Source organism: Mandrillus leucophaeus, unplaced genomic scaffold (genome assembly GCF_000951045.1).
Source record: "Mandrillus leucophaeus isolate KB7577 unplaced genomic scaffold, Mleu.le_1.0 Scaffold846, whole genome shotgun sequence".
NCBI lineage: Eukaryota > Metazoa > Chordata > Mammalia > Primates > Cercopithecidae > Mandrillus > Mandrillus leucophaeus.
In genome coordinates this window covers 99282-116398 of record NW_012109208.1, presented here as the reverse complement: position 1 = coordinate 116398, position 17117 = coordinate 99282, and the positions used below count along the sequence as shown (strand labels likewise).

At 41.9% G+C, this 17117-nt stretch overlaps 1 protein-coding gene across 1 annotated transcript; it reads right to left on the bottom strand.

Annotated features, from left to right (window-relative positions):
* Window positions 1-4760: 4760 nt before the first annotated feature.
* LOC105530814 (cystatin-9-like) lies at window positions 4761-8870 on the bottom strand. The gene is made up of 3 exons (XM_011968502.1): window positions 8328-8870; window positions 6012-6125; window positions 4761-5066 (listed from the first exon to the last, which is right to left on the bottom strand). The coding sequence occupies exons 1-3, from the start codon at window positions 8565-8567 to the stop codon at window positions 4977-4979; spliced, it is 444 nt and encodes a 147-aa protein (XP_011823892.1). The 5' UTR covers window positions 8568-8870; the 3' UTR covers window positions 4761-4976.
* Window positions 8871-17117: the final 8247 nt, after the last annotated feature.

The following is a 17117-nucleotide window of genomic DNA, read 5'->3' as shown; positions in this document are numbered from 1 at the left end:
AGATTTTTTTCTTTCTTCCTCTCTTGTTTTCTTCCTTTATGATTAGATGATTTTATGTAGTAGCATGCTTTGATTCTTTTTTCTTTTTTTTTGAGATGGAGTCTCACTCTGTTGCCCAGGCTAGAGTGCAGTGATATGATCTCGGCTCACTGCAAGCTCCGCCTCCTGGGTTCATGCCATTCTCCTGCCTCAGCCTCCCAAGTAGCTGGGACTACAGGTGCACACCACCATGCCCAGCTAATTTTTTGTGTTTTTCATAGAGATGGGGTTTCACCATGTTAGCCAGGATGATCTCGATCTCCTGACCTCGTCATCCGCCCGCCTCGGCCTCCCAAAGTGCTGGGATTACAGGCGTGAGCCACCACATTCAGCCTGAATTTTTACTTCCGATATTTTCTTTATTTACTATAGGTTTTTGGTTTTCGTTACCATGAGGCTTACACAAAATATATTATAGTTATAACAGGCTATGTTGAGCCAATAATAACTTAACTTCAATTACATTGAAAAACTCTACACTCTTCTCCTAGCATTTTATGATTTTGATGTCACAGTTTACATCTTTTAATGTGTATATCCCTTAACACAGGGGTCCTCAACCCCTGGGCTGCAGACTGGTACGGGTCTGTGGCCTTTCAGGAACCAGGTTACACAGCAGGCGGTGAGCAGTGGCAGAGCAAGCATTACCACCTGAGCTTCGCCTTCTGTCAGGTCAGCAGTGGCATTAGATTCTCACAGGAGTGTGATCTGCATATGAGAGGGATCTAGGTTGTATGCTCCTTATGAGAATCTAACTAATGCCTGGTGACCTGGCGTGGAGCAATTTCATACCAAAACCATCCCCTACCCCCTACCCCCCAGTGCACAGAGAAATTGTCTCCTATGAAACTGGTCCCTGGTGCCAAAAAGGTTGGGGACCACTGCCATAACAAGTCATTGTAGCTACTATTACTTCAAAGAGAAACAGTTTTGTCCTAAAATCTTCATACTAAAGATATAAGAGATTTGCAAGTTACCATTACAGTATTAGAGTATTCTGAATTTCAGTATGTACTTAGTTTCACTAGGGAGATTTTTATTTTCATATATTAATTGTTTTCTTTCAGCTAAAGGACTGTTTTTTACCTCTTTTTTTTTTTTTTAAGACGGAGTCTTACTCTTGTGAGATCTTGGCTCACTGCAACCTCCACCTCTGCCTCCTGGGTTCAAGGAATTCTCCTGCCTCAGCCTCCAGAGTAGATGGGATTACAGGCACCCACTAACATGCCAGGCTAATTTTTGTATTTCAGTACCATGTTGGCCAGGCTGGTCTCAAACTCCTGACCTCATTGTCCACCCGCCTCACCCTCCCAAAATGCTGGGATTACAGGTGTGAGCCACCATGCCGGGCCAGCATTTCTTTTAAAGCAGGTCTAGTGGTGATGAACTTCCACAGTTTAATTTGTCTGGGAAAATTCTTATTTGTTCTTCATTTCTGAAGGACAGATTTGTTGGGTATAGTATTATTGGTTGCCAATTAAAAAAATTATTTCAGTTTATTTAATGTATCATTCAGCTTTGTCCTGACTTTTAAAGTCTCTGCTGAGAAATCAGAGGATAATCTTATAACGATTCTCTTGTATGTGACAAGTTGATTTTTCTTGATGCTTTCAAAATTCTCTTTGCCTTTGGCAATTGAAAATTGTATTATAATGCATTGGTAAAAATCACTTTATATTTAATTTATTAGGGTTATTTGGGCTTCCTGAATCTGTATGTTAATTTCTAGCTCCAGATTTGAAAAATTTTCTGCCATTATTTACTTAAAGAAGATTCCTGCCTCTTCCTTTTCTGTGTTCCTCTGGGACACCTGTATTGCATTCACTGGTTTGCTTGATAGTTTTCTATAACTCCTGTAGGATTTATTTACTGTTTTTGTGCTTTTTGTTTTGTTTCTCTCACAGGGTAATTTCAAATGACCTGATCTTAATCTCACTGATCCTTTCTTCTGGTTTTGTTTCTCTCACAGGGTAATTTCAAATGACCTGATCTTAATCTCACTGATCCTTTCTTCTGGTTAATCAAGTCTACTGTTGAAGTTATTTGAAGAAATTTTTCAGTTTAGTTAATTGTGTCTTTAGCTCCAGAATTTGTGTGGTTCATTTCTATGGTTTCTCTCTTTTTTGATCTTATAATTTTGTCTGTGTACATTTTTACTGATTTTTTATGTGTATTTTGATATTCTCTTGTAGCTCACTGAACATTGAAATATAATTACTTTGAATTTTTTGTCAGACTTTTGTAAATCTCCGTTTTTTAGGGTAACTTACTGGTGCTTTATTTTTATGGTAGTGTCATGTTTCCCTGATTGTTTGTAATCCTTATGGCCATGTGTTGGTGACTGTGCATTTCAAGTAGGCACTTGTTCCAATAAATATAGACTGACTTTGGCAGGAAAAACCCGTCACCAATCATCTTGTCCAGAATTCTGGACAGGCATCTGGTATGGTCCATGGTAAACTTGTTGCTGGAGTTCTCGGGCAGGCTCACCCGGTGCTTGGTTCTATAGGGTTGGGCCTGCAGCCTGGGTTCACCAGAATTGACCTGTTGATTGGGTCTGCAATGATGGTTCTACAGACTTTCTCCATGTGGTTGGCCAGGAAGCCTGAATTAACTGGGCAAGCCTGAATTCTGGGTCCACAGAGGATGACTTGGCACAGAGGAAGTCTTGAGTCTGTGTCTGCAGTGTCCAGCCAGGTACTGGGATGGGCATGGTGTGTGTGATGGAACTGGAGCCTGACTGTATAGATTCTAGCCTAGCCCTGGAGAAATCCAAGAGCCAGCATCCATGGCTGTAGGCTTGGGTCCTCAGTTTTCAGAGGCTGTCCTGGAGACTGAGTCCACAGGGGTGGTTCTTGAGCCTTGGTCCACAGGGAAAGTTTGTGCGGGAGTCTACTGGTGTGGTTCTGGACCCAGGATACACTGAAACATGTCTTGATCTTGGGACTGGAGCCTGGCACTCTAGGGACCAGCCTGGGTCCTGGGGCAGTGTAATGCATTAGAGTCCTAGAACCTGGGTCTGCAAGGTCTGGTCTGGAGCATAGGGCTACAGAAGCCAGACTGGAGGCTGGATGTGTGCATGCTGGTCTGGAGGTTAGATTCATGAGGACTGGCTTGGAGCCTGGGGCACAGGACCGGGTTCAGATCTGGGGTCATCCTGAAGGCTGAATGTGTGGGTACAGGCCTGGGTCCTGGGACTGTGCGGGCTGGCCTGGAAACTGGGTGTGCAAGGGAAATCCTAGAACCTGGGTTTGCAGAGGCTGGACTGGCAGTGGCAACTTTTGAGATAGCCCTGATCTTTGGGTTTACTGGAGCACGGGATCACAGGGGATGGTCTTGAGTATATGCAGGCTTGTATGCTCAGTCTTCTGGTGCTGACCTGAAGTCAAGGGTTTTAGTAACTGGACAGGTGCTGGGTTATACATGAAGACTGATTCTGAGGAGGCAGCCTGGAGCCTGTATCTGTAGGAGCTAGCCTAGTGCTGGGATTGGCCTGAAACCTGGGACCACAATAGCCGTCTTGGTGTTGGGGTGGGGCTGTAGCCTTGGACCATGCTGCCCGCCTGAAGATTGGGGTCCTGCGGGACTTCCTGGCACTGGTTTTACTGTGGTAGGTGCAGTGTTGAAGTCTGAGGCAAAGTTCAATACTCCCTGACCTTCCTTCACATGGGGGATATTTCTGTTCACAGTATATAGCCTGGAGTGAGAGGAAGGGTGATGTGGGTTGTATAAAACTCTCCTTACTACTCGCTTCAATGTTTTATTCTTATTTCTGTGCTATCCAAGTGTTACAATCTATCACTTGGTTTGATGAGTTCCTGTAAGGATATTTTATTTACAGGTGGTTTCAAATTGAGGTATTTGTGAAGGGATGAATGTGGAAAGTTTCTATTCTGCCATCTCGTTGACATCACTCCAAGGATTTTTGTTATAATAAACATTGTGAAAATGTCCCACGTAATTGAACTTGAAAAGCAGGCAATTTAATTCCTGTATTCCTGAAAGTTTTCTGTCTACCTAGGCTGGTTCAGAAGTTAAGCAGTTAGTTAATCCTCTGCTAAGTACAAAGTCCTCTCACTCCCTTCCTACCTCTCCCATGCCTCTGCACATCCCGTACTGGAAAATCCCTCCCCTCTGGGGGAAAGTAGCTTGGTCTTGATTTCTTTCTTGAACAAATCCTATACCTTTATATCTTATGTAACTTCCATTTTACTTGGTGCTGCTCTTTCATGTTTCTTATGTTGCTATCCAGGTTCATGAACCCCTGGGGATTTGCGAGAATGCAGACTTATTTTCCAAAGGCGGGTAGACCCTGAGGTTCAACATCTCTAAGAGATTTTCCAAAGATGCTGCTGCTGCCTCACACGTCAGGACCATTTTACGAGGGTGAGCCTAGAAGTCTTTCTTCCACCCACCAACCTGCCACGGATCAGGAAAGACATGTAAGCCACACTTCAAGAGCAGAGGCCACAAGACCAGGGGAGCCCAAGGCCATGTCTGAGCTCATCCAAGCACATGAGGTGCCTGAGAGGAGAGAGTCATTGCACCTCTGGCCACATGGGTTATTGGCTGTGAGCCCTGAGACAGCAGCTCAGATGTATCACTTGTGCCACCTGGAGCTGGCTCAGGAGTCCATCTACCCAGATCATACTTGTTTGCCCTGCTGAGAATAACTCCATCAAACACCCAGCCCCTTTTATCAAGAACTATAGCACACAAAGTTTCTTAGCATGCTGATGTTTAATGATCTATACTACATGATTAGGCTCAAGATGTGTGTATTTTCTAAAACGCTGGTCTAAGATCTCAAACACATGCAAAATAGGATAACAAACAAGTACAAAGCTGTGCAGCCACTGAAGAGTTGTCAGAAGAGAAGGGCTGATGTCCACGGCATGTGGGAGCAGCACATGGCCAGGCCTGTGAGTAGGTTTCACTTAGTGGAATCCCTCCAAGCAGGTCTTGTTCAGGAGGCTGAAGTATGTCCTCCAGGGTCTGGTGCTGACGGTGAAGAAGCAGGTGAAAGTCTGAGATAACAAGCACAGGAGGGGACAATGGGTCAGGGAGGCTCAGGAAGCTCCTGGCTCAAGCTCTGAACAATGGCTTCCTCTCCACATTGCCCTTTCCCAGGTCAAGCAGTGGGAAGACAGGGGCTCTGGCCATCAGGTGCTGCCCCCAAGCCTGAGTCCTGGGCTGTTCTGGAGGTTTGAGCTGAACTGCAGCTCTCTTCTGACCCAGGGGCAGTTGTGCCATGTGTCCCACTCCCTAGCAGTGGCCCTCAGGGGAACCCCGGGCTGTCCTGGTGTGATCCCTGCACCTAAGAGCATCGGGAGAATGTGTTGTCCCAGTGGAAGCAGTTACCAGATTTAAGCAATTAGCTACCCATTTGTTAATATCACAATAAAGGAATTGATTAAGCATAGGAAGAGTTTTCCCAGAGCCAGGCTTTAGTTGGAGCTTGTCCCCTAGAGCAGGTGCTGCAGCTCAGAAGGGCCCTGGCCAGGCCTGGGAGGAGGGTAGTGGGGCTCCTTCTTACCCTCCACCACTTTTGGGTCTAGGGGAGGGTAGGGACACCCTGAGAACTGCATCCACAGACAGAGGTGATGTCAGATCTCAGGTTCTTCCAGAAGGCAGAGAAGGAAGAGCAGAGAGGGGACAGATTCTCACTGGACCCAAGAGACTGGTACCCCAGGGGGAAACAGGAGTCTGAAGGCCAATGTGCCCTGGATGCAGGCAGCTGCCGTGGCGTGACAGGGCAGAGTCAGAAAACTCAGATTGGCCAGGAGCCTGTAAGTGGACCCCTGGCTGCCTGCCTGTCTGCGCTCCCCACTAAGGCACGAGCCGGGCAACCTGGTAGAGGCTGCTATGGGCTCACTCCTCTAAGTCTCTTTGTCAGCTGCACCCGTGCCCACACCACAGCCCATATGGTATCCACAACAGTGCCCAGGAGGGAAGCTGGTGTCTTTTCTTACATCGTTCAGCTCTGGGCTCTCTTGAAAAGGGCAGTTGTCAATGTCATCTTCAAACTTCCCACACCTGGTTCTCCCCAGCAGTAGCTCCATTGAGAGTACGGTCTTGGACTCCACCTATTGCACACAGAGAGATTAATGTGATCACGCCCTCCTTGTTGCCCCTAAGTAGCTGCTGGTGAAGATGTCATTTGTGTGGGAGAAGTCCCAACACTCTTCTCCATTAGGGAGCTCGTCCATGGGCCTGGAGTCAGGAGATCTTCCTTAGATTGGGGAGTTAAGAGCAAAAAGTGGATGGGCATGGTGGCCCCAGGGCAGACATAGGCTGAGTCATAACCCATGAATGTATCCCTGTTTCCTGATGCACTTCCCAGTCTCCCATGGTGAGACCCCAGCTTCACTCTCAGTCAGTGTCTGAACCTGCAGCTGCATTTCCAGAGGATGGTGCTATGTCCCTGGGGAGGGTGTTGGCTCTCCAAGAACTTTCAGGGTAACCTCAGCCCTGGGACAGAGGGAGCCTCATCTACAGCGTGTTGTCAAACCTTCCCTGACCTCCAGGAAAAAAAAAAAAAGAAAAGCAGGAATGCCACCCAGCACTCCCACTACACACAGGCACACATCCTTGGGAAAATGGCTTCAAGAAACACCATCTGGGATCGGGCGTGGTGGCTCACACCTGTAATCTCAACACTTTTGGAAGCCGGGGGCGGGTGGATCACGAGGTCAGGAGTTTGTGACCAGCCTGGCAAACATGGTGAAACCCCATCTCTACTAAAAATACAAAAGTTAACTGGACATGGTAGCAGGTGCCTGTAATCCCAGCTAGTCAGGAGGGAGGCTGAGGCAGGAGAATCCTTTGAACTCGGGAGGCAGAGGTTGCAGTGAGCTGAGATCGCACAATTGCACTCCAGCCTGGTCGACAGTGTGAGACTCCATCTCAGAAAGAAAAGAAAAAAGAAAAGAAAAGAAAAAAGAGAGAAGAGAAGAGAAGAAGGAAAGGAGACAACATCTGCCCTATTGCAAAGTGCACCTTGCTCTTCTTCTCACTCCATTCAGTTTCACTTCATTCAATCTCCTTTCTCCCTGTCTGTCCATTTCCCCAACTCCAAAACTGACTCTAGAATTGTCACATCCAAGAACCCATGTGGCAGACTCCAGCCCAGAGAGCAGGGGTCAGAGAATCAGCCAGGGCCTTGCACAGGGTCTTTCCAGAGGCTTAAGCTCAGTGCAGGGTTGGGGTCCTTTTGCTCTTCTTGCAGCGTTTCAATAATGAGGGAGAAAGAGCATTTTTGCCTCTCCACCCAACTAGAAGTCCTCTACTTAGCTGGGCACGGTGGCTCATGCCTGTAATCCCAGCACTCTGGGAGGCCGAGGCGGGTGGATCACGAGGTCAGGAATTCAAGACCAGCCTGACCAACATAGTGAAACCCTGTCTCTACTAAAAATACAAAAAATTAGCCGGGCATGTAGCGGGTGCCTGTAATCCCAGCTGTTCAGGAGGCTGAGGCAGGAGAATCACTTGAACCCGGGAGGCGGATCTTGCAGTGAGCAGAGATGGTGCCACTGCACTCCAGCCCTAGCGACAGGGCTAGACTCCATCTCAAAAAAAAAAAAAAAAAAAAAAAAAAAGTCCTCTTCTTGGTGACTATTTTCATTGTTCATGCCTGCAGCACAGATGAACAGTGCATTCCTGATTGCATTCTGTGGTAACTTCATTAAAAGGAGAACATTTAAGATTAAGACCTGTGGTCTGAGGAAGAGTGTAAAACAACCTTCAGTTTATTAAGTGCAGACACAGCAAGGAGCCCAGAGACGGTGGAAATCAGCAAAGAGGAACTGACCACCCAGAGGTCTTTCGGGACTGGTAGGGGTTTCTAATAAGCAATAGCTCCTGAACCCTTACTGTTCTCTTTTTAAATTTTTTTTTTTAAATTGTCTCCTTTTTATTACATTTTTTGGAAATATTTCTCAATTTCTCTCTATTCACATTTCCTGTTCAGCCCTTTTCCTTATTCTGTATCTTCATTGTCTTGGTAGTCCTCATTTTGGAGTCATTCTTCAGTTAAATAATGTCATAAAAAGATGAAGATTAAACAATATGTTTTGCGTGAGAGTCGATTAGCATCAAATTATTAAAAATTTCTAAACTTAGATGTTTTCAAAATCAAAAATTAACTAAATTACCTTGTATTTTCTTAAGTATGGACTACAATTGGTGAACAAGACTCTTCAATAAGACCCTCTGCTCCCACCCCACTCCCATTTTTCACTGAGCAGCATATACCAGATGCCAGGGCAGGAGGGTATGTGGTTACCAACCTGCTCCTTCCAGGAATTCAAGATGTGCACCAGTCTGTAGGCATAATGGTCCTTGCTCTGTTGGTTGAATGTGTGCACGGCAAACTCCACTGTGGCAGGGAGGTAACGAGCCATGACATTGTATTCGTCACAGTCCCTTTGCTCGTGGAAATGCCAGGCATGGATCAGCGGGAGCTGGAAGCCTAAGAGAAGCAGCAGCAGCACCCAAGGCAGAGCTCCCCTCCACGGCAGGCCCAGCATGGTGCTGACTGTAGGCACCCCTGCTTTTGCTCTTCCCAGCCCCTGTGCCCACAGGAGTTAACTGAACAGAGACCCAGGCCTTAATCTTATCTGCTCAGACAGCCCTGTGGGACGAACTTGTCTCACCCCACACTGGTGACCGACAGGCACTCCTACAGGACAGGAAAGGCAGGATCCTGGATTAAAGGGAGGCAGCTCTGGATGTGGAGTCACTCATCTGCCATCCTTCTGCCCTATACTCTCAAGGCCAGTGCAAGCCACAGGCAGGAGAGGAGCTACCCTCTGCCACTAGCTTTGAAAGCTGCTTCTTCAGAACCCACAGGTTCTGGGTGTCCTCAGGAGGCTGGTGTCCTCGGATGATTCTGTCTTCGCCTCCCACAGCGAACTGAGATAAGACCTGGGGACATCTTGGCTCTCACTCTCCCCTCCTTCACCCAGTCAAAGAGAGGATCTCCATTGTTCAGAAAAATAACTAAGATATCAGTTTGTTCTTTTGTTGTATAATACCGCAGCAGTTGTACTCTGCGAACCAAGGGAAAAAATGAAAAAAAAAAAAGGCAATTTTTATCAACCATTTTGACCTGGGATGGACAATGAGTATTGTGAGAAAAGGGCAGAAAAGACAGAGAGCCAAGTCCTGAGGCCCCAGCCCTGTCATGCCCAGCCCAGCCCTGCTTGCATTTCTCAGCCTTGTCAGCCCTGGTTCCGGCTGAGTCAGAGCCAAGGTTTCTACAGGGCCCACCGCCCTACATCTGCAGCCCCACCACACATACTCATGTCTTATCAGACTGGAATACCATTCTAGACCAAATTTTTAAACACTTCCCTGGGAGATCACATGTTTCTGTCTCAATGAGATAGAGGTTGGACCATTCTTCCGCCCCTTGATCATTTTTATCTCCATCTGATTATCCTTCTTGGTGTTCTAGAGTGAGATATTTCGCCAGCACTTGGGTGATACTGGGTGGTCACTTTTAATCAATTTCCTGGCAATAACTAATCTGAAAGAGGAAATAATATTTCGTGGCTGTAAGAATGAACATTAAATAGTGCAGGACAGGTGAAGTATGCAAAAGTGAGAGCTTTGAGTTTGACTGAGAAGACTATGGCTGCGCGATATAGGCAAGAACCTCGCATTGTTGCCAGATAACAGAATAGAAAGTTCAGTCCCAAGTCAGGGAGACTGATTCTACAAAACCTGCTCTGACTGTTTCCCAAACCATGTTCCCAGAGCATAGCAGGACCAGGCCCTGGAAGAGCGTCACCGCATCTGTCCACACTAGCACAGCACTGGCCAGGTCAAGAAAGCTTCAGGTGAAGAGAGTCATGCTGCCTGATCCAACACCGGGGTGGTCTTGAGTGTCTCCTCACAGGAGACCCCACTCATCACACATAGACGATAGTAGCTAGTGGGTGGGGAGCTGCTGTCCAGAAGCTATATGACACCTGCATCTTAATCCTTTGCCTCGACTCCAGGAAGCAGGTGACACAGAGTAGGTGAAACCTGTGCCCTGATTAGCAATGATCACAGGTGAAATCTGGCTCTACTGCGTTGATTTTTTTTAAAATTTTTTATTCATTTATTTTATTTTATTTTTTTTGGAGTCTCACTCTGTTGCCCAGGCTTGAGTGCGGTGGTGTGATCTTGGCTCACTGCTGCAACCTCTGCCTCCCAGGTTCAAGAGATTCTCCTGCCTCAGCCTCCCGAGTAGCTGAGATTACAGGCACGTTCCACCACATCTGGCTAATTCCTTGTATTTTTAGTAGAGATAGGGTTTTGCCATGTAGCCCAAGCTGGTCTCGAACTCTCCTGGCCTCAAGTGATCCTCCCACCTCAGCCTCATAACGTGCTGGGATTACAGGTGTGAGCCACTATGTTGGCCCCTATTGTGTTGTTGAAATGTCACTGGTCTGGATCACACCCAGCTGACCCATTCTTCTCATATTTATTTAACCGTGGCAAACAAACAGCTCAACCACACAACTATTTGGAAAATTATTTGTGAGCTCTACTGGGTTGTGAAAGATTTTCACATGAGAAAGATTTTCAAATACAACTCACAAGTCAAGGGATGCATAACACAAGATTCACACTTTCTTTTTCACTTGGCAAAGTCTTGCTTATAATTGTGAAGCAGAAGCCAGCACTAGAGGATTCCTTAGCACTGCATCAGTTACACAGGAATGAAACCTTCTCGTGGGTTCCCTAAAATCTGAGATTGGAAAACGACATAATGACAACAAAAATAATGGTGTAAGTTGACACAGTTATAGCTCATAGATGTGCCTTTGGTCTTTTCAAAAATAAGAGACAGGTCAAGAAAGACTTCAGGTGGCCCCAGCTTGCCTCTCTGCCTGACTTTCAGCCTCAGTGCAAGCAAAAATCCATGACCAGGACCAAGGTGTGAGTGGCCTACGCATTGAAGGTGTGCCCCAATACACACACCGAGTGGGCTAGTTGTGGAAGGGTGTTGTTGTCACAGTTGTTTAGTGACTTTCACCACATTGACAAGTAACACACTCTTCACAGAAATAGTTTAGAAAAGTCACTACACAAAGACACATCTACAGTCCATAGTAAGCAGCAACAAATCTTAAGGAGAAAGTAGACTCAGACTCCTGGGGTTTCCACAATTTAACATTTAAATGACCAGTTTTCCAAAAAAATTATAAGGCATACAAAGGGACAGGAAAGTAAGTCCCATTCAGTCTTCTTTGTGGTGCATTGGCTTTTTAGCTTGATGTAATCCTGTTTGTTTATTTTTGTTTTTGTTGGCTATGCTTTTGAATTCTTACCCAAAAAGTCTTTGCCCACACCAGTGTCCTGAAATGTTTTCCCAATGCTTTCTTCTAGAAGTTTCATAGTTTCAAGTCTTAAATTTAAGCGTTCCATCAATTTTTGTGTTTGTTTTAATATATATAGTGAGAGGTAGGGGTCTAGCTTCACTTTTCTGCATATGATTATCCAGTCTTTCCAGCAGCATTTATTGAAGACACTGTTCCTTTTCCAATGGGTTTTCTTGGCATCTTTGTTAAAAATGAGTTGGCTGTGAACATGTGGATTTATTTTTGGGTTCTCTATTCTGTTCCATTGGTCTATGTGTCTGTTTTTATGCCAGTGCCATGCTGTTTGGTTACTGTAGTATTGTACTACAATTTGAAGACAGGTATATTTTGATGTCCCCTGCCTCGTTATTTTTGCTAAGGATTGCCCTGGCTATTTGAGGTCTTTTATGGCACTATAGATACTTTCAGATATTTCTGTCCTTTTCTGTGAAGAATGTCATTGATATTTTGAATAAGAATCGCATTGAAATTGTAGATAGCTTTGGTTAGTATTGACATTTTAACAACATTAATTCTTCCAATTTATGAGCATAAATCTCTTTCCATTTTTTAATTTCCTCTTCCATTTATTTCATTAATACTTTATAGTTTTTTGTAAACATCTTTTACTTCTTGAGGTAAATTTATTTCTAATTATTTTATATTTTTGTAGCTATTATAAATTTGATTGCATTCTTGATTTCCTTTTCAGTTTGTTGTTGGTATATGTCAGTGCTACTGATCTTTGTACGTTGATTTTGTGTTTTCAACTTAACTGAATTCATTTAGCAGTTCTAACAGTTTTTTGATGACATCTTTAGCTTTTCGTAAATATCATAACATGTCATCTGTGAACAAGGATAATTTGAATCTTCCTTTCCAATGTGGATGCCCATTATTTCTTTCTCTTGCCTAATTGCTCTGGTCAGGACTTTGAGTACTACATTGAATAAAAGCGGTGGAAGTCTTGTTCCAGATATTAAAGGAAAGAAACAATATATAACAAACCCACAGCCTTTATTTTGGCCTTCGTTTTGAGGTATGTTCCTTTAAGCTTCTTGTGTTGAGAGCTTTTATCGTGAAAAGATGTAGAATTTTGTCTAATGCTTTTTCAGCATCTATTGAAATGATCATATGGTTTTTGTCTTTGATTTTGTTAATGCAATATGTCATATTTATTAATTTGCATATGTTGACCCATCCTTGCATCCCTGGAGTGGATCCCATTTAGTCATGGTGAATGATCTTTTTTATGTGTTGTATTTTCATTTGCTAGTACTTTGTTGAGGATTTTTTGCTCCTGTGTTCACTAGGGGTATTAGCTTGTAGGTTTTTGTTGTTCTAATTGTACCCTTAACTGGTTTTGGTATAAGAGTAATGTTGTCTTTGTAGAAAGAGTTTGGAAGTATTCTGTTCCTTTTTATTTTCTGAAACAGTTTGAATAGAATTGATAGTACTTCTTTACATGTTTGGTGGAATTTAGCAGTGAAGCTCTCAGGCCCTAGGCTTTCTTTGATGGGAGACTTTTTAGTACTGCTTTGATCTTATTACTTGTTGTTGATCTGTTTAGGTTTTCTATTTTTTCTTGATTCTTCTTGGTATGTTATATGTATCCAGGAATGTATTCACTTCGCCTAGGTTTTCCTCATTTTTTGCTGCATATTTGTTCATAATAGTCTCTAACGATCCTTTATATTTACATACTATCATTTGTTATGTCTCTGTTTTTGTTTTTGATTATATTTATTTGAGTCTTCTTTTTTCCTTACTCTAGATAAAGTTTTGTTGATTTTATCTTTTCAAAAGAATAACTTATTGTTTTGTTAATCTTTTATATTTTTTAAATTCTCAATTTTGATATTTGTTACTTCCTTCCTTTTACTAGTTTTGGATTTGGTTTGTTTCTGTTTTTCTAATTTCTTGAGCTGCATTATTAGGTTGAAATATTTGAAATATGACTGCATTTTTTGTATAGGCGTCTATTGCTGTAAACCTGCCTCTTAGAATTCCCTTAGCTGTAGATTTTGATATCTTGTGTTTCCATTTTCATTTGTTTTAAGAAATTTTTAAACTTCTCTGTTAATTTCTTCATTGACCAATGATCCTTCAGGAATGTTGCTTAACTTACATGTGTTTGTATAATTTCCAAGATTCCTCTTGTTATTGATTTCTAGTTTTATTCCATTGTGGCAGAAAAGGCACTTGATATGATATCAACATTTTGAAATTTGTTAGTTTTTTTTCTGTGGCCTAACATATGGCCTATCCTGGAGAACATTTCATGTGCTGATGAGAAGAATGTGTACTCTGTAGCAGTTGGATTAAATATACTCTAAATATCAATTAAGTCTATTTGGAACTCTAGAGTGTCTTTTACCTTTGAATGTTTCTGTTGATTTTGTCTGGCTCATCTTTCTATAACTGAAAGGGATATTAAAGTTCTCTACTATTATTTTATTGTCGTCTGTCTCTGGGGCTTTGTATCTATTAATGTTTGCATTATATGCTTGGGATCTCCAATGTTGGAAGCATAGAATTTATAGTTGTTATTCCTTTTGTTGAATTCACCCCTTTATCTTTATATAGGAAGCTCCTTTTTCTCTTTTTTACAGTCTCTGACTTAAAATATATTTTGTCTTGTATAAGTTTAGCTACTTCTGCTCTTTTTATTGTTTCCATTTGTGTGCAAGATCTTTTTCCATCCCTTCACTTTCAGACTGTGTTCTTACAGGTGAAATGAGTTTCTTGTAGGTAACACATAGTTGGGTCTTTATCCTTTATCCATTCAGCCACTGTATATCTTTTAATTGAGTAATTTAGTCCACTTATATTTAATGTTATTATTGATAGGTAAGGACTTACTGCTGCCAATTTATTACTTGTTTTTGGTTGGTTTGTAATTGTTCTCTTTTGCTCTTTCTTACTGTATTCACTTGTGGTTAAGTGATTTCCTCTGGTAGTATCTTTTCATTTGTTGCTTTTTATTCTTACTGTATCTATTATAGGTTTCTGCTTTGTGGTTACCTTGAGGCTTCCAAAACATTTTCTTATACATATAATAAGTTACTTTAAACAAATGAGAACTTAACTTTGATCGCAAAGAAAATAAAAGAAACAAAGGAAAGACTGAAAACTCTACAATTTAACTCCATCACCCCCCAATTTTGACTTTTTGTGGTCTTAATTCATATCTTTTTTAATGCCTATCTCTTAACAAGTGGCTGTAATTATTTTTGGTAGATTTGTCTTTTTTTTTTTCTTCATACCAGATATATGAGTGGATTACTCACCACAATTACAGTATTAAAATACTCTGAATTTGTCTATATACTTACTTTTACCAGTGAGTTTTATACTTCCAATAGCTTTCTTTTTGCATGTTATCATTCTTTCTCTTCAGATCAAAAAAATCAATTAGCATTTCTTTTAAGATGGGTCTAATGGTTATGAATTTTCTCAACTTTTGTTTGTCTGGGAAATACTTTATCTCTTCTTCATGTTTGAAGGACACATTTGCTGATTACAGTATTTTTATTTGGCATTTACTTCCCTTCATCCCTTTGAATATGTAATGCTACTTCCTCCTGGCAGTATGGTTTTTGCTGAGAAGTCTGTTGCCAGACAAATTGGAGGTGCTTTATGCTTTTTTATTTTTCTTTCTTCTTTTATTTTTTTGTTTCTAGGATCCTCTCTTTGTCCTTGACCTTTGAATGTTTGTTTATTATACACTTAGAGATGCCTCATTTGAGTCAAATCTGTGTGGTGATCTGACCTTCTTATACCTGGATATTTATATCTTTCCCTAGATTTGGAAAAATGTCTGTTATTATTTCTTGTTTGTTTGTTTTTAAAATTTTATTTCAATAGTTTTTGGGGAACTGGTGGTTTTTGGTTTACATGGGTAAGTTCTTTATTGGTGATTTCTGAGACGTTGCTGTACCCATCACCCAAGCAGTACACTCTGTACCCAATATGTAGTCTTTCATCCCTCATCCACCTCCTACCCTTCCCCCAAGTTCCCAAAGTCCATTTTATCCTTCTTATGCCTTTGCATCCTCATAGCTTAGCTCCCACTTATAAATGAGAACATATGATACTTGCTTTTCCATTTCTGAGTCACTTAGCTTAGAATAATGGTCTTCAACTTTATCCAGGTTGCTGCAAATGCCATTATTTCATTCCTTTTTATGGCTGAGTAGTATTTCATGGTATATATATGCCGCATTTTCTGTTTCCACTAATTGGTTCATGGGCATTTATACTTCTTAGATATTTTTGCAATTGTGAATTGTGCTGCTACAAACATGCATGCGCAAGTCTCTATTTCATATAATGACTTCCTTTCCTCTATGTTGATACTCAGTAGTGGAATTGCTGGATCAAATGGTAGTTCTACTTTTAGCTCTTTAAAAAATCTTCATACTGTTTTTCATAGTAGTTGTACTAGTTTACATTCTAACCAGCAATGTAAAGGTAGTCCCTTTTCACCACATCCTTGCCAACATCTATTTTTTTATTTTTTAATTTTGCCCATTCTTGCAGATGTAAGGTGGTATCATATTGTAGTTTTGATTTGCATTTCTCTGATAATTAGTCATATTGAGCATTTTTTCATATATTTGTTGACCATTTGTATGTCTTCTTTAGAGAATTGTCTATTCATGTCCTTTGATCACTTTTTGATGGAGTTATTTGCTTTTCTCTTACTGATTTGTTTGAGTTCCTCATAGATTCTGGATATTAGTTCTTTATCAGATGTGTAGGTTGGGAATATTTTCACCCAGTCTGTGGGTTTTCTGTTTACTCTGCTAATTATTTCTTTTGCTGTGCAGAAGCTTGTTAGTTTAATTTAGTTTAATTAGGTCCCATCTATTTATTTTTGTTTTAGCTGTATTTGTGTTTGGATTCTTGGTCATGAACTCTTTGCCTAAGCCAATGTCTAGAAGAATCGTTCCAATGTTATCTTCTAGGATTTTCATGGTTTCAAGTCTTAGATTTAAGCCTTTGATCTATCTAGAGTTGATTTTTGTATAAGGTGAGGGATGAAGATCCTGTTTCATTCTTCTGCATGTGGCTTACAAATTATCACAGCACCACTTCCTGAATAGGGTGTACTTCCTCTACATATATTTTGTATGCTTTGTCAAAAATCAGTCGTCTGTAAGTATTGGCTTTATTTCTGAGTTCACTATTCACTTCCATTGGTCTATGTGCCTATTTTTATACCAGTACCATGCCATTTTGGTAACTACAGCCTTGTGGTATAACTTGAAGTTGGTAATGTGATGCCTCCAGATTTGTTCTTTTTGCTTAGGCTTGCCTTGGCTATGTGGCCTCTTTTTTGGTTCCATATGAATATTAGGATATTTTTCTAGTCCTGTGAAGAATGATGATGGTATTTTGGTGGGAATTACATTGAATCTGTATATTGCTTTTGGCAGTATGATCATTTCATAATATTGATTCTACCCTTCCATGAGCATGGGATATGTTTCCATTTGTTTGTGTCATCAATGATTTCTTTCAGTAGTGTTTTGTATTTTTTCTTTTCTTTTCTTTTCTTTTTTTTGAGACAGAGTTTCACTCTTTGTGCCCAGGCTGGAGTGCAATGGCACGATCTCGGCTCACCGCAACCTCCGCCTCCCGGGTTCAAGCGATTCTCCTGCCTCAGCCTCCCGAGTAGCTGGGATTACAGGCATGTGCCACCACCCCGGCTAATTTTGT